The sequence below is a fragment of the Artemia franciscana genome, unplaced genomic scaffold, assembly GCF_032884065.1.
Source record: "Artemia franciscana unplaced genomic scaffold, ASM3288406v1 PGA_scaffold_23, whole genome shotgun sequence".
Classification (NCBI taxonomy): Eukaryota; Metazoa; Arthropoda; class Branchiopoda; order Anostraca; family Artemiidae; genus Artemia; species Artemia franciscana.
In genome coordinates this window covers 2341880-2359777 of record NW_027062649.1, presented here as the reverse complement: position 1 = coordinate 2359777, position 17898 = coordinate 2341880, and the positions used below count along the sequence as shown (strand labels likewise).

At 37.3% G+C, this 17898-nt stretch overlaps 1 protein-coding gene and 7 pseudogenes across 1 annotated transcript in view; 1 reads left to right on the top strand and 7 right to left on the bottom strand.

Moving 5' to 3' along the window:
- LOC136041461 (Ig-like and fibronectin type-III domain-containing protein 1) overlaps positions 1 to 17898 on the top strand; it is a 259166-nt gene that overhangs the window by 208601 nt on the left and 32667 nt on the right. Inside the window, exons 18-20 of the mRNA XM_065726145.1 lie at positions 3990 to 4182; positions 11098 to 11344; positions 15288 to 15466. Of these exons, the coding sequence (XP_065582217.1) occupies positions 3990 to 4182; positions 11098 to 11344; positions 15288 to 15466 (619 nt within the window). The remainder of the gene's footprint in view (positions 1 to 3989; positions 4183 to 11097; positions 11345 to 15287; positions 15467 to 17898) is intronic.
- On the bottom strand, positions 989 to 1140 carry LOC136041529 (U1 spliceosomal RNA; annotated as a pseudogene).
- Positions 1389 to 1521, bottom strand: LOC136041527 (U1 spliceosomal RNA; annotated as a pseudogene).
- LOC136041526 (U1 spliceosomal RNA) lies at positions 1768 to 1906 on the bottom strand (annotated as a pseudogene).
- On the bottom strand, positions 2153 to 2288 carry LOC136041531 (U1 spliceosomal RNA; annotated as a pseudogene).
- Positions 2409 to 2544, bottom strand: LOC136041528 (U1 spliceosomal RNA; annotated as a pseudogene).
- On the bottom strand, positions 2657 to 2800 carry LOC136041530 (U1 spliceosomal RNA; annotated as a pseudogene).
- On the bottom strand, positions 2921 to 3064 carry LOC136041524 (U1 spliceosomal RNA; annotated as a pseudogene).

Below are 17898 nucleotides of genomic sequence, written 5' to 3'. Positions count from 1 at the left end.
TCCAGCTTTACAACAGAACAATCGACTTTGTGTCTTTAATTGCACGCACAAGGGTTTCTCTTATAGCAATAAAAGATAATTCAAGCATTACTCCCCTTTGACAATAAAACTTGGTAATGACACCTCTTCGAAGATATTTCGCTATGTTACCTTTGTCTAGAGACGATAAGTTTCTGACGGGATAATCTTATTCTTTTGCTCTTCTTTGAATAACTTCTTAGAAATTGAAGTGGCGTAAAGCTAGGGAAAAAATTGTATGAACTAAAAAGGTTTAAAAAGAAGCTACACAGAGATATGAATAAAATGTTGTTTATAGAGAGAAGACAGGGATCTTTTTAGTGCAAAAGATGTTTTCTGATACAAATTAATTATATTACAGGTAATAGTTATAAAAGTTAATAATGCAAATGAATTGATTCAAAAGACTTCGAAAGCAGCTAACAGAGTAATATCACACTAAAAATTACACATAGAGAGAAGTCTTAGTGTTATCAGTTAGTAGAATGCTTATATTGAATTTGCTTGGCCCTCTACAACTTTAAAAGAAGGTGAGTATCCCCTTGCTTGTCAAGGCCACCCCCTAAGGCACTCTTGAGGATCGATGAGCTCTATCTAAGCCATCCCCTTAAGGCAGTGTTGAGGATCAATGAACTGTATCACGACCATTCCCTAAGGCACTCTTGAGGATCAATGAACTCTGAACAACCCCGGAGAAAGCGATTCTAATGGTGTACTGGAAGACCAATGAATCCTGAACAGAACCGGTAATGGCAATTTCTTAAGGCGCTGTTGAGAAATAATAAACTCTTTACAAACCTGGACAAGACGGTTTTCCTTTCTTATCATCTGAGTAATTTGATCAACGAATAGACAGGGTTGTTAATTTGGAAAAAATAGAAAAATTGAGGTTTTCTTAACTTAAGAACGGGTGACTGAATCCTAATGAAATTTGATATTTAGCAAGAACTCATGTCTCAGAGCTATTATTTCAAATCCCGACCAGATCTGTTGGGTACCAAAAATTACGCTGCTGAATTACCCCCATTTGGGGTAATCACAGGGGTCAGCCAATCCGAAATGCAATGGAAAGGCCTCACCCTGGGAGCGCCTCCTTCATGATCAAGGCAGCTCCCCAGCCAGCCACCAAAAATTACGCTGTTGAGTTACCCCGATTTGGGGTAATCACAGGGGTCAGCAGCCAATCCGAAGTGCAATGGAAAGGCCTCTCCCTGGAATCGCCTCCTTCATGATCAAGGCAGCTCCCCAGCCAGCCACCAAAAATTACGCTGTTGAGTTACCCCCATTTGAGGTAATCACAGGGGTCAGCCGAAGTGCAATGGAAAGGCCTCACCTGGGAGCGCCTCCTTCATGATCAAGGCAGCTCCCCAGCCAGCCACCAAAAATTATGCTGTTGAGTTACCCCCATTTGGGGTAATCACAGGGGTCAGCCAATCCGAAGTGCAATGGAAAGGCCTATCCCTGGGATCGCCTCCTTCATGATCAAGGCAGCTCCCCAGTCAGCCACCAAAAATTACGCTGTTGAGTTACCCCGATTTGGGGTAATCACAGGGGTCAGCAGCCAATCCGAAGTGCAATGGAAAGGCCTCTCCCTGGAATCGCCTCCTTCATGATCAAGGCAGCTCCGCAGCCAGCCACCAAAAATTACGCTGTTGAGTTACCCCCATTTGAGGTAATCACAGGGGTCAGCCGAAGTGCAATGGAAAGGCCTCACCCTGGGAGCGCCTCCTTCATGATCAAGGCAGCTCCCCAGCCAGCCACCAAAAATTATGCTGTTGAGTTACCCCCATTTGGGGTAATCACAGGGGTCAGCAGCCAATCCGAAGTGCAATGGAAAGGCCTCTCCCTGGAATCGCCTCCTTCATGATCAAGGCAGCTCCCCAGCCAGCCACCAAAAATTACGCTGTTGAGTTACCCCGATTTGGGGTAATCACAGGGGTCAGCAGCCAATCCGAAGTGCAATGGAAAGGCCTCTCCCTGGAATCGCCTCCTTCATGATCAAGGCAGCTCCCCAGCCAGCCACCAAAAATTACGCTGTTGAGTTACCCCCATTTGAGGTAATCACAGGGGTCAGCCGAAGCGCAATGGAAAGGCCTCACCCTGGGAGCGCCTCCTTCATGATCAAGGCAGCTCCCCAGCCAGCCACCAAAAATTACGCTGTTGAGTTACCCCGATTTGGGGTAATCACAGGGGTCAGCCAATCCGAAGTGCAATGGAAAGGCCTCACCCTGGGAGCGCCTCCTTCATGATCAAGGCAGCTCCCCAGACAGCCACCAAAAATTACGCTGTTGAGTTACCCCCATTTGGGGTAATCACAGGGGTCAGCCAATCCGAAGTGCAATGGAAAGGCCTGACCCTGGGAGCGCCTCCTTCATGATCAAGGCAGCTCCCCAGCCAGCCACCAAAAATTACGCTGTTGAGTTACCCCCATTTGGGGTAATCACAGGGGTCAGCCAATCCGAAGTGCAATGGAAAGGCCTCACCCTGGGAGCGCCTCCTTCATGATCAAGGCAGCTCCCCAGCCAGCCACCAAAAATTGCGCTGTTGAGTTGCCCCCATTTGGGATAATCACAGGGATCAGCCAATCCGAAGTGCAATGGAAAGGCCTCATCCTGGGAGCGTCTCCTTCATGATCAAGGCAGCTCCCCAGCCAGCCACCAAAAATTACACAGTTGAGTTACCCCCATTTGGGGTAATCACAGAGGTCAGCCAATCCGAAGTGCAATGGAAAGGCCTCACCCTGGGAGCGCCTCCTTCATGATCAAGGCAGCTCCCCAGCCAGCCACCAAAAATTACGCTGTCGAGTTACCCCCATTTGGGGTAATCACAGGGTTCAGCCAATCCGAAGTGCAATGGAAAGGCCTCACCCTGGGAGCGCCTCCTTCATGATCAAGGCAGCTCCCCAGCCAGCCACCAAAAATTACGCTGCTGAGTTACCCCCATTTGGGGTAATCACAGGGGTCAGCCAATCCGAAGTGCAATGGAAAGGCCTCACCCTGGGAGCGCCTCCTTCATGATCAAGGCAGCTCCCCAGCCAGGTAAGTATGGTTCCTTTAACATGGTTCCACCTACAAGCTCATCACACATACCATCATTGGTATTATTCTGTTCAATGATGGTATCTGTTGGTAAACTACAAATGATAGTGCAACATGGTGTAAAAGATGTCATTTGGTGCAAATTATTTATAACGCAATTAATAGTTATGCAAAAATTTAAACTGAAAAGGCTTCAAATTGAGTAACATTACTGAAAATTTGAGCATAGCGTGAAGTCAGAATATTATCTGTAGGTGTAATCTGGTAGAGATTAATTTATAATTCTCTGCATTTTGACGAATGACCTACAAGATACAGAAATACAGAAATTTCAAAGAATAATTAAGTTGAACATTAAACAAAAGAAATGCCTCAAATAAGATTTGCCATCCCGTCAAACCTGGTTAAAGCGTAGAAAGTTCTTTGAGCTTTAATCTTTCTTGTGTAGTAAGTGTGGTTTTCTGTGAGCAGCCTAACATGAAAAAAAAGTTTCAATGAATAGTTAGCTCAAACATAAAATGAACAAAAATATTAAAAATAAGAGTCGGAATGCCATCATCTCAAACAATTCTAAAAAGTAGGGAATATTTACGCGACAGGAATATTTGCTTTTGCACTAAACTGGTTTGAATTCCAATGATGCTTTTCCGATGCTCTTCATTGACCAGACAAATTGGCTTCCTGTACTATCGTAATAAAAATTTGCCTTTAGTTTCATTGGTTCTTAAGTCTATTTCATTTTTTTAATATTCGTAGTGATTTAAAAAATCCTTTCATTTTAGAACTGGTTAAATTGTCCGTATGAAATTTTAAATCATCTTAAGTGTTTACAATTATTGAGTCACCAGTTTTTTTTTTTTTTTTTTTTACTAGTGATCTCCCTGGTTCTTTGAACTGAATGTATGAGTAAGTTTTGCTTATTTTATTTTCTAGCATTTACTACCGTCCTGTGGAATACCCCAAATTTTTGAAATGGTCCACGGATTCCCTAAGTTACAAAATAGACGAACTTCAATCCAATGTTAAATACATAATATACGTAACAGCAAGTTCTGAATATGGTGAAAGTCGGCCCTCTGAGACTTTGATTACCTGGACGGATCCATCGTATGCTCCCATTCTAGAGGTATGCTATTCGCAATATTTCATGATTGTGCCATTAGTGGTAGCTGAGTGCCAGACAAGGCTCTTGGGTTGTTCACTACAAATTGGCGGTGATAGCTCAAAGGTGTTATGTTATAGAACCTGAGTTTACAGGAAAATATGATTTAATTTAATTAATCTTATCAATTATAAGAATATGTTCAATTAATTTTATTAATCGAGTCAAGAATTAGTTGCTAAAACCAACGAAGTATTTGTTTATCTCTAAGGCTCCAAAAGGCCGTTATATTAGTAATCGTTTGTTGGAATATTTTATTTACTCGCAATTGAATTCGTTTATATTAATGGAAAAAAAATGCTCTTTTATTTGGCTTTCGTCGTGGTTTTAGTTTATTGCAATTTTTTCAACGAATAGACAGAAATGGGGTTCATAGAGGCTAGACAAAAATTAAAGGATATAACATGGATTGGTTTCTGTTGGAACAAGGCGGGGTCATATGTTACACAGCCAAATCATCAATCTTTTGCGCGCTGTTCTAGAAATGAGATTAAAGGGTATGATTAAAAATAAAAGGGTGCAAAAGTTATTTGGTTTGAAAAGTGTGCGGCCATTTCCTATACAGCCAATGTAACCATCAATCTATTGCGCACCGTTCTTAGAAATTGAATAATCAGCTAAAATGATGACATTAAAACCGACAGTCTCGGAGTGTGGTTTTGAACCCTTTTTGTGGAGGGCCCGGGGTGCATAAAAAAAGACTTAAAAAACATCAGAAATTAGTTTATATTCATTTTTGTCACAAACATTTATTTTCGGACAAACATTTAGGCTGGGGGTGACCCCCCCTTGCTATGCCCTGAACCACCCTGGATATGGCCTTATTGGTCGGATGAGGCGCTGTCAAGGCAGTCGTGGCAGTCATTTTAATGATGTTGTGTCATATTATTAAATAGAAATATCCAATCTTTCAAATAAACTCAAGATAAAAAAAAATCCTTAGATTTTTTGTTTTATAGCCGATTTAACTTCCAAATATTAAATGACTTGGGGACAATCCCTTCATTCAATATGATCAAATTCTAAAATAAAAAGTGGTACATAATAGGCTGCTAAATAAATTTAAAAATGTAACATTGTAGCTTGATTTATTTTTACCAATATTCAAACAAACAAGGGACGTCTACAACAACCATAATTCAAACTACTATTGATTTATGTAGTACAATTATGATAAGATCATTTAGTCTACAAATATTTACCGCTTTAGGTTTAAATTGTACTCGTCTATTTATTGTCTTTCAAAAACATTGTTTTTTCTTAATGCTTTTGAAACATACAGGAAACAAATGTCTGCATCTCTAAAACTAAAAAAAAAAATATTTTTCTTTGTCATTGATGGGGCATATAATTTTGTATAAATAAATAATATTATAAAAAAAATATGTCGAAAAAAAACGGAAAAAATATCTCCGGATAATTTCGTTTTATTGTGGCACATGATATCACGGCTTATATGAGGCGCGCGGTATTTAGACAGAGGATAATAAAGATAAGACTTGTTTTGTACTCTGTATATCTATATACTTCTTGGTGTCAAAAATATCGAAAGCGTGTTTTAAAAGTCTGTAATCTAACACCTTTGTTTTGCACGTTCTCAGGAATTTCTTCTCGGATCTAAAGCTGTATTTTATAAAGAAGGGATAAAGGATCCGATTGAGGCCCTCTTTGTCTATACCTAAAGTCCTTCGTTTTGCTTTTTTCAGGGGTTTGCTTTCTTTCTCTCTAAATGGGATTTAAATATTTTCTTGGCTCATAGACTTAAATTCTATGTGAAACAGTAAATTAATTTTTGGGGTAATTCTCAAAAAGTTCAAAATTGTTTCAAGAAATAATGTATTTTCTTTCCAAGGTGAGGTGAACCATTTCGTCGCAGAAGGTTGAAGTCGCGGGTTTGGTTGTTATTTTGGCACGATACATCACGTTTAATAAAAAAAAAGTTACTTGGTTGACAGTCTTTAATTTTATGCATACACACTTTGGAGTCAATAATATTGAGAGCGTCTTTTTGGTACCATAATATCGATCCAGGCATGTGTACAAGGATAATTTTTTTCTAGTCTGAAATTTGAATGTCCGATATCTACTTAGAAGACAAAAAGAAGACAGATAGCGGTCACATTATTATGAAGTTGTATCAAAATACAGAACAAATTTTGAGGTAGTTGGACCAGAAGATCTCTTGCCATCGAAAGCGTCAATTCATGAAAATATAGGGGCGGAGGGAGGGGGATGGGGATTATTTTTTTTAATCTGCTGTTGTTTTTGAATTTTCTAAATGAAAATTCCAAGAAAAACGTATTATTCAGCGGAGACACAAAATCCAGGGAGTTCAAAATCTAGGGGGTCAAATTCCGTTCCTCTCCCTAGTTATCACCCTGGGAACAGACTTGAACCGGTCTTTTTTCCTATTGCTAATAATTTGGTGTACTCTCTTTCGAATTGAACTCGGCAAAACCTCGTAGTGATTTTAATAGTAAAATTCCCAATATATATGCTGTGGCATACCTTTAAGAAATCCAAATATTCTTGGCCATCCCTAATGTTATGCCAGCCAAGAGTTGTGTCTTTTTACTTATCTTTTGATGACTTTGACTCCTGTAACTCAATAGGTTGTTGTACGACATAAATTTTACTGGAGAGGGGATATGCTGAAAAAAATGTTTCTCGGATTTTTTTTTCGGTTATTAGGAACCAGTTCCTATGGAAAAAAGAGATTTTTTTGTGCGTTCAAGATATGATTGAAAATCTATTTCGAAAACTCCATTTCCCAACTATTTCCGAAAGTGAAAAATAAGAGAATATAACGCGTTTAGGAAGAGCAAAGCAGCTTTTAAATGTTAAAGGCAGTGCTTTATCTGCCTTAAATTTTCGGTGGTTCCCCAAACCTCCGCAAAAGATAATCGGGATCTGTTGAGTATCTTCAAAAAATTAGGTTCGTAAATGCACCAGTGTTTTGTAAACCCTTTAATTGCGTTAATGTTCATTTTCGGAGATAGTTCAATAGGCGTAATTTTCTTTTCGGGAAATTTTGGGAAATCCTGAAAAATTAGGGAATGATGGAATATCTGATTTTACAGTACTAAATTTAATATAATATAGTAGAATATAAATATAATATAAATTGAATCAATTAGAAGAACTTGTTTTGTGTGAAGAGGATAGACAGCCGAATTTGAAGCTATTTAATAAAAATTCTATTGAAATAGTCCTTAAGAGCCCTTAGGACATTCCCTATTTACTTAAGGCACTCTTTTAGACTATACAATGATAGTGAACGAGTTGCAAGAAAGTATAGAAATTCTTCCTTCATCAAAGCAGCTTTGGCGTAAATACTATCTCAGCTTTAAGCTGTAGAAGGTTACTTATAAACTCGACAGTTTCTGAGTATAAATTTTACCCAAGTTAATAGCAACATATCATTCCAGTCATTTTTTTATATAGATGGATCGCATGCAGGAGAAACGATTGGAATCTCGAATTTCCACGAGGAAACAATAGCGATTTTCAAAAACTTTCAACTCATTTCTAAAGATTTATGAAGAAGAAAGACCCAACATAATCCTTTTAGATTTATGAGTGTATAACGTCTTCATTTTCTTTTGATACGATCTTGTTAAAAAAAATGAAATGCTAGAAATTTTGCATCTTTTTGGCTAAATGTAGTATGGCTAAATGTATAACATTAAAAATCAAAATCTATATATATAAAAATAAGTTGTCTGTGTCTGTGTGGGTCTGTCTATCGGGTGACGTCATGTTTGTGTGTTGACTGACGTCATGAAGTTAGTTGTCGTCATTTTTGTTATGACGGTGACGTCATTAAAGATATTTAATACATGCGTTCACGGAAAAATGTACTTTTTTGGAAAAATGATTTTTGGCACTGCGACTGATAGAGAAAGTAAGAAAAGAAAGCGTGCCGAGGAATCACAAGAACAGCAAGAGAACAGGCTTGCGGCTAAAGAACGCAAAACCGCGCAGTTAAATGAAAATCCACCTGGACAGCGAGAGTCAAAATATATCAAAACTGAGAATGATAGCGATGATGATTGGGTTTTGGATTTTGACTTGGATCAATGCCTACCAGATTTAAGTTAAAAAAACAAAGGTTCGGCGATATGTACTTCATAGTGACGCTGAAAAATAAAGAAGAAAAAGAAAACTGAAAAAAGAAAAAAGGTAAAAAACTAAAAAAGACTAAAAAGAAAAAACACTCAAAGAGAAATTACAGACCGGGACACAGGGAATATAAATGACGACCGGGACACAGGGACACGACTACAACGGGGACGCCGGGGGCACAGGCGGGATATATAAATGACGACCGGGACACAGGGAATATAAATGACGACCGGGACACTTAAAGAGAAATTACAAACTGGAACACCGGGACACAAATGACGACCGGGACACCGGGAATATAAATGACGACCGAGACACAGGGACACATCATTAGAAAAATGAGGTATAGATCTGAATACGGATTGTTTTTCCCATGGACAATTATATGTTGAATGTTCAAGAGTCAGTAAACCTGACAATGGGACAGCGAAGAATGTTGTATATTCGCATGTTTTACGTAGTTAAAAACATATACTTATATCCATCTCTATTCACAGGTGGGACACAGGGACACAACTATAATGGCGCGTAACTAATATGGCGCGTAACGACTTACGCGCGCGGGGGGGCTTGGGGGGTGGGGCGAAGCGCCCCACCAACTAGGTGTTGGGGTGGCGCGAAGCGCCACCCCAACAGCTAGTTATTTATAAAACTATATAAAAAGAAAAAAAATCGTATGCTGACCAATGGTCTGCATTGCGTGGGTACCGATCTCCTGTTTCGCTGCCTTCGGCTGGAAGTGCAATGCGTGGTTGCGGGGCAAATCATCCGATCCTTCCCGTGATTTCCCCCCAGATTTCTTCAGATACTCATTTAGATCCGGATTGACTCTCACTCAGCTTAGAGGGTTACACCCTTGACCCCATCCCAAACCAAATAATCAGCGAGACCAGGACTCGAACCTGTGTCCTCGCGATTTCAAGTCTGAAGCGCTAACCATTCGGCGTTACTTGTTCATTTAAATTATTAAACTCTTAAAAGTTTAAATTATTAAACTCTTCTCTCATTCTTAATGTTTACCATGGCTACCAATAGGCTACCAAATGGCTAGTAAATGGTTACTAATATCATTAATGCCCCTATTGTGTCTTGGGGACGAATCTTTGGTAAGGACGGGAGGGGGTCAGGCCATTAACATTTTAATGCCATTGATGTTTTAGTGCAGCTTCCTATTTTAGTTGATTATTATTTCCCTAGTAGATTTGTCGTATCGATTTTCATTTCTTTTTTGAATCTTTTTATTTAAAAACTTAATGACATTATGAAATTTTTTTAACCCGTTTATGAGAACAGGATTTCTGGATAAAATTGCTAAACGTAAAACAATTTAGAAACAATACATTTTCTTTTCTTTCTGGAGAAAGAGCACGAAAGGCAATAAACTATTTAGCCTAAACTCAGCTTGGGTTGCATCCCCAAGGACGAAGTCAGAAAAAGTTCTAAGACAGACATCACTCGTTTTATTTCCCAGGAACAAGGAGCAAATAACTGGATTTCCAAATGTTGTTTTTTTCTGAGAATTAATTTTTAAATTTATTTCAAAATAGACTCTCTTAGACATCTTGAATAATTTGAATCAAAGGGGTTGTTAACTACCTATTACAGGTGTAAATGGCTTTGTGACTCTGCAGCCGAGACAGTTTAAACGAATTATTTGATTGGTTATTCGTTCCTAGGGTTGGTGGTTCTCGGAGCAGAATTAATTAAAGCGCCCCCCTCCCGATTCAAATAAAAGCAAAAAGCCTAACGAAAGTGAAAAATTGATCAAAGCTAGCAACCCTCCAGCTTCCCCTCCCCAGTTACAGTGTCTATTACACCTTCATGAGCTGTTGTTTGCAGCGTTTGGTAATAGTAGGCGCCAAATTTTAAAACAGAAACACGAGTGAAAAACAGCAAAAAGAACGTTAAAAGCCAACTGTACCAAATAGCATAAGAAGGTGCAACTTTCCTTTGAAGGTATAAATGCCTTTGGAAATCAATTGATTGTTAATATTTTAGTTTTATTAAACGAAGGTCGTTTCAAAATTTTAAATAATTTTTTTCTTATTTTTTGTTCGGTGCAACATGGCAACGCTGAAGGAAATGTGATGCTGCCCTAAAAACATCGTAATTTTGAAACAGTCAGATGCAAAATTTTTGAATCTGCGGATTCCAGGTATAAATAAACCTAAGATAGGGGCTGATTTTTTTTTATTTCGATGTCCTTGGTACTTTGATAACTGAGCCAAGGTCGCAGCTAAAACGTGCAATCGCAGACATTTCAATTGTTTTGCGTCGTATTACATATGTAAATTTTATCCGGAGTATAAATGCTAGCTGTCTCTCTGGATGTCTGACTAACGGGGTTTTACAATTTTTAAGTCAACAAGAATCATGAGAACGATTTCATTCCTAGGGCTAGTTGAATAGCCAATCGGCGGAACTTCCGTTCCAGAGGAATTCAGGCAAACTATGTACTTTTAAAACAGTTCATATTTCGCCTTCGTCTTAGCCTTTCACTTATATGTTACCTATGTCTTAACTGTAAGCTTATCCTTTACCTTCACTTTACTGTACGTGTGCTTCTCCCGTTATTGAATAAAGACCATATCTTGAAGTTAATGTTCGTAACTATCATAGAGAATTTAAGTAAAACGTTACATAGGCTGAAAAAAAGGCATATAAAAAGAGGTTTACACATTGTAGAAACTACGAATTTTGGGAAAAATCGGTGGAAACAGGAGAACTGTTAAAAATTTTTTATTTTCTTTTTAGGCTGTCACAATTCATCCAACTAAATTTATCCGAGAAGGAGGATCCATGACTATTGTTTGTGGTGCACTTGGAAACCCCATGCCTACAGTTGAAATATACGTCGGTGGGAAGATTATAAGCTCGGAGCGAACTCGCTACCTTGTCACGATAATCTCGAACGTCACCCGCGATATGAATGAAGTTTCTTGCTATGCAGAAAATGGCATTGGAACAGCAGCACAAGCTTCACGCCGAGTTGTGATTAGCCGTAAGTGCCCCTGTTTTATCCCACTTGTGACCGTCCGATTACTTCCAAATTTTATCAATGTATTCACTTCCATTGACAGTGCAATTATTCGTCTGAATTCCCCCCTCTTGTGTACTACCCTGTATATAGATAAAACAATATAAGTGGGCGATTGGGTACGGCAAAACTATGAAACAAACATCATTAAACATCCTGTGGTCATGGTGAATACCATCGAGTTTTAGATAAGACCAATTTTATTTTAGTCGAAGATCAAAAAATTTTCCAACTTGTTTTCAAAACGAACTAAACAGTATAATGTTTTTTTTTTTCTTGAAAATCCATGAATATGAGTGAAAACGATGGGCGCAATACAGGTTGGGCTTTATACGACATGATCTTTTTACTGGTTTTCCTCGGCCTACCGACTTTTTTATCTGTGCATTTACTTTGATCGATCTGACTTAGACCGATTTGAAATCTGTCTTATGTAAAACCCAGTCCATCTTGCGCTCCTCGTTTTCTAGTCCATTTTGAATACTTGTTTACTGTGACAGAAGAATGCAGATAACCTCGCTTATTGTTGTCAAAGAACTTAAATGAAATGGATAAGATTATCATTTTTAGTCCCTACAGCTTCGTTTCTTTCGTGCCTTTTTCAAGGGTGAAGTATCAAGGGCACAATTTGATTACAACATTTGTTGAAGACTAAAAAAAAAATTAAAAAAAATGAAAAAATTAAGGGTTTTACCTGCAATGAAAAAAAAAATTAATTTTTTTTGCAATCCGGAAGAATTAAAATTTTTAGAGCTGAAGTTGAAAACATGTGACAGTCATGACGGAAACTAATACTCGAAAAAAAAACATGTAATGACCACCCTGGATTTTTATTTCTGTGATTGTTATTGAGTCACATGGTTGTTTGGTTCTATTCTTGTGTGGAGAGATATTCCCCTGATTTTTATGGGCATTAGTTTCCTCTTGGACCAAGGAATTGTAGTTGTAACCTTCAAACTGGTAAGGGACAAAAGTCTTTTGGCCCACTTTCTGATTTCCCGACCTTTTAGCAGATCTGAGAAGTATTGCGCGTCCTTTATCAAACATAAAGGATTGCAAAAGAAGTTTATTGCCTGAGGATTGAGGAAAGACGGTTTCTCTAATATAATTTTCAATTCAGAGTTCTTCAGCTCAATTTGACCCTTCCCCTTGTTTTCAGGAAAGGGACGTACGCAGCGTAAATTTTTACGCACGTCTTATTCAAATCATCAGTTTAATTTCGCTATTTTAAATTTACATGAAACGATTAATTTTCATTTTTACGGGTACCCGAAACAAAATTTACTTCATAGCCATTTTCAAGGCATAAGTTTTTATAAAATTCTTTTAATATTCAATGCCCTTTCTTTTCTAAGAAAAATAAATTGTAAAAAAAAAAAAAGAAGTGGATGTCGGTAGTTTCTTTTTGTCAATTATTCTTTTTTTGTAGTTTTACTCATGTTTTCTCCTTCTCAAGGCAAATGCTTGTAATCTCGTTTATTGCTTTCAACGAATTGAAGTCCAATAAATGAAATGACTCTGGTGTATTGAACAAGTACTGACAGTATTGGTTTTCCGTCCCTGCACCAACCGCTTAGAAATGCTTTCAGTTAGATTAAGGTCGGTCATATATTACATAGAGATAAGGTCCCTTATTTTATAGTGAGTAATTAAAAATACTCTGTTGAAAGGGGTGTGACTTGGGAGGGGACTGTAATCCCCTTCCTAGATTTTGGAAAAAAATGTAATTTTTTCAGTATTTCTTTGTTCATAGAAAAACACATTCTTTTCTGTATTTTCAATGAAAAAAAAAAACAAGAAAAAAAATTCCTCTCCCCAGGGGTGCAGCTAGAGTTTTGAGTTTGGACGGGGATATGAAGAATCTACCAACAAAAGCGTCCAATGTGCTATCAAATACCGACTGACAAGATAAATTGAACTAAAAATATAAATATAAAGTGTATTTAGTTCTAAATTGAGCTGAAAATACAATTGAACTAAAAATTTATAATGTAAAGTTTGATATTATCAAAATTTAATACACATTATTATATGTAAATTTTATTTATATAAAAACAAAAATCGAACTAAGGGTATAAGTCCATAAATTGAACTAAAATATGTACTAGTATGAGCTAAAAAATATATGTTTATTAAGAAAAATTGTTTATTTTTCTTATATGGTCATCAAAGACTCATTTAGCTGCACTTGAGTATATGCATTACTAAACCTCTATAGTATCAACTTTTGGGGGTTCTCGTCCAAAATTTGTCACTTCAAAAGTCATTTGAAGAGACAGTTATGCGATTGTCCAGCAATTGCATGCTGGTTATGGATTTATAATTGTAGATTCAGATGTTGTCTATTTGGTTGTAGGCAAGAATGGTTGGTTTTAGGGGGTTGGTTATTCTATATGGTTTCCCAGATTGACTTCTTCGCTTCACAATCTTTCCACTTCAGTAATCAGAATTTAACATATAAGAAAAAGTAGCTCTTTTACTATATTTGATAATGGTTTCACCACATAAAGTACTACGCCACATCAATTTTGCCATATTTATGGAATCAACATTTGAAGGTTATCATCTCATTCAAAACCCCGTCTGTCACTTGACAGGGATTAGAAGGGACTGTTTTAAGCCATTGTTTGTGTTATGCAATTGCATGTAGATTATGGATTTATAGTTGTTTGATGTAGATATCTTACTTCGATGTAGGCGAGATTGGTTGGTTGTAGGTTGGAGTGACCTGAAACTGATGGTAGCTTTTAAGAACTCCAAGAAACAGACTCATAGAATTAATATTAAATTCAAATTCAATTTATTTAACGTTATTCTGTTTTCGGACCCAAAATCCAATCGGTAGAAATAAGAAACAAAAAATTATGTTTTGTGATGGATTCCATCTAGTGGTGACTCCAAAAAAAAAGCGCACAGTATGATGCACGACCCTAAAATACAATTTTGATTTTTATTACTTTTTTAATTTGTGATTTTTTAACCTTTTCTATTTTAACACCAGAACCCAAGAAATTAACAGCCTGAAATACGAAACGCAAAATTTTATGTTTTGACAGACACCAACTGCTATTAACTGTGAAAAGTTCAAAGAAAAGTACGGCATGTAGTGCAAACTTAAAATGGAAAGTGTTTTTCCGTTAGGACTAAAAGCACGAATTATTAGTTCTAAGAAGTAAAATGTTGCATTTTGTGATTTACCTCCAACAGTGAAATCATTTACTCTTATTCTATTTCAACGAAAAAGCCACAAAGAATTAATTTCCAGAAATAAAAAGTAAAAGAATTTACTCTTTGATAGACCCAAACTGGTCTGAAAAGGTTAAATAAATGTGCAGAAAAATTACCAACAGTAAATATGGATTTGGTTTATTAAAAATTGTTCTTTGTCAACGTTTGGACCCGAAATGCAAATAATTAAGAATAAGAAACAAAACGTCAGATTCTGTTATAGACCCCAATTAGTGTAAAGAAAGAAAACAATCAAAAACGGGGTTTTTAAAGGCCAAATGAAAATACTGAAGAAAAACACAGAAAGCGAATATTTTCAGAGAACGACCGGCTTTTTTCTTTAGCGCGAACAAAATAACATGATCTAGGAAAAAACAAAAAACAAGCGCTGAAAGTACAAAACAAAAACCCTTTTTTTCATCGTTTTCTTTCTTTATGTTATGGCAGGCCAATGAGGCTCAAGAAATTATCTACCCCAATTACTGATAAACACATAACTTTTAGTGTAAATGTCAAATGTAATTTCGTTAAATTTAACGATATTCTATTTCCTAAAAATCAAAATGATCGAAATAAGAAGGGAAATACCGTATTTTGTGCGAGATGGCAACCATGACCACTCTGATTCTTAACCATCTGATGGATCACAGCATCGACTCATTAAAATACTTCTTTTCAGGAAGACCTCATATAAAAGCACCTATGCTGACATTTTCCTCTCTGGGAGATGAAGCAGTAATTGAATGTGAAGTTGACTCCTATCCAGAGGCAAATATCACTTTTTCTTATGACATGGACGGGGAACAAATTATTGCTAGTGGAGGAAGATATAGGACTCAAATTGAAAAGCTTCATGAGGTAAAATTTTTTGTGTTTTAAACACAGTTGCCAGGCTTTCTTGATTTATAATTAGCCAAACGTGAAAATTATTAGCCCAAACCGACTGATCCAAGAGCCAATGGCCTTTTAAAACATTTCATATAGGAAATAGTAACGTCATTAAGCTATTGAATTTCTCTAATGATTAAATTTGTCATTTATGTTTTTGTTTCTCCTATGAGACATTTTATTCAAGTTAACATGACTCTTAAATTCCACAGAAGACAAACTAATGGGTCTTTTCTCTTTATAAAGCAAGATTTATACGGAGAAATTACGGTTAATAAATTGAATGCTTGTAGCCTTCCTATGGCAGAGGGATCTATTTTCACTAGGTAATAAGAGACAGGGGATTTGAGCTCAGAGTAGCAACTCGTCGCAAGGTCTGGACTTTAATTCCAGTGACGATATTATACGAAAGTGTCTCCATAATAATCTAAACAAGAATAAAAAAAAGAAAATGAAAATAATCCTATGATGCCACTGTAGGATTGTTCTACTACTACTACTACTAATAACTCACTGCAGCACCAAGCCGCCTGAGGCCAACACAGCTACGCATGCTCCTCCTCCAACCTAATCTATTTAAAGCCTCCCTCTTTACACCCTTTTAGGAAGTTCCCATTTCCTTTAAATCTTTATTTATGACATCCTCCCAACCCAGACAAGGACGACCTGCTTTCCGTGTAGCCCCAGACGGTTGGCCAAAAAGGACAATCTTCGGTAATCTGTCATCCTTCATCCGTAGAACGTGGCCTAGCCATCTCAACCTTTCTTTCATTATAGCCCCAGAAAGCGGGATTGAACCCCACTTTTCGTACAACCTACTGTTTGAAATACGGTCAGTCAGCCGGGTACCCAGAACAATCCGTAGGCAATTTCTCTGGAAAACATCTAGTAAATTTTCACCTACTTTTCGGAGTGCCCATGCTTCAGAGCCATATTTGACCACTGTCATCACTGTAGCTTCCAATATTCTAATCTGGGTTTGTAGACTTATCTTTCTATTCTTCCAAACTTTTTTTAACTGTGAAAAGACACCCTGAGCTTTAGCTATTCTACTTTTAACATCTTCACTGCTCCTACCATCTTTACTAATAATACTACCAAGGTAACTGAAAATACGAGACCCAGTTTTCTATTTCAGCTGAAATAAGCCTTCGCAGATCCCTGAATTTGGTTCCAGTGATAAGATTGTGTGAAAGTGTCGCAGAAGAAGAAAAAATAATGAAAATGATCTGGTGGATTGATCTCTGCCTGATAGTGCGGAACCCAGAGTTTGATCTCAGCTGCAGCAGCCTGTCATAGAATCTGAAATTTGGTTCTGGTGATAAGTTATACAAAATGTCTCCGCAATAATCATAACAAGAAGAAGAAATAAAAGAAAGAAAACGAAAGTAACCCTGTGGTGGCACAGTGGATAGATCTCTATTCCGTAGTAAGGGTCCCTGGTTCGGTCACAGCTTCTATCACGAGTCTGGGAGTTTGATTCTAGCGATGGAATTATACTAAAATATCTCCATAATACTTCAAACAACGAGAAGAAAAAAGAAAACGAAAAATAAATTTGTGAGAGCATAGTGGGATTGATCTCTATTTGGTAGTATGGGACCCAAGTGTTCGGTCTCAGCTGAACAAACCTTTCGCAGGGCCATGATCTGGTTCCACTGATAAAAATACGATCTATAATAATCCAAACAAGAATAGACGAAAGAATATAAAAATAACCTTGTGGCGACACAGTGGGTTTGATCTTTACTTGGTAAAACGGGACAAAGAGTTTGATCTCAGCTGCAGCAATCTTTTGCAGAGCCCAGAATTCAGCTCCAGTGTTGAGACTATGACAAAGCTTCTTCATAATAATCCAAATAAGAAGAAGAATAAGAATTTGCTTTCGGCTCGTCACCTAAAAGAAAAACGAGTTTGACAATTTTGACATTTGTATCTCAGAATCGGCTATAGCTAGAGCGTTAATTTTCTGACCATGTAACCAACTTTTGTTCAGTAAATCAGCAACATTTGGCAAAACGGACCTGTATTTGGTTCGGAACCCCCACTTTAAAGAATATGCAATTCGGCAAAGGAGAACTTCAAATAAAGGCAGTTAGAGACGTATTATAATTAAGTTAATTAGACAATTTGAAAGAGAATTGTTTTTTTTACAAAATATCACGTTTGTTATTCAGTTTTGACAAAAATTTTTATTTTCGGTGATATCACTTTCAGGCGATAAGCTTTAAATGGTAGAACCAAAGAGAACAGACTCTTCCCTTGGATTTATTACATTTTTGTGCAGTTTTTGTTTAATTTATAGGCTTTTACCTAGCAGAAAAAAGGGCTGCTTAGAATTCAAGATAGTCGCCAAACATTCCAAGTATGCTAAAGTGGTATTTACTTGTTTCATTGTTCTA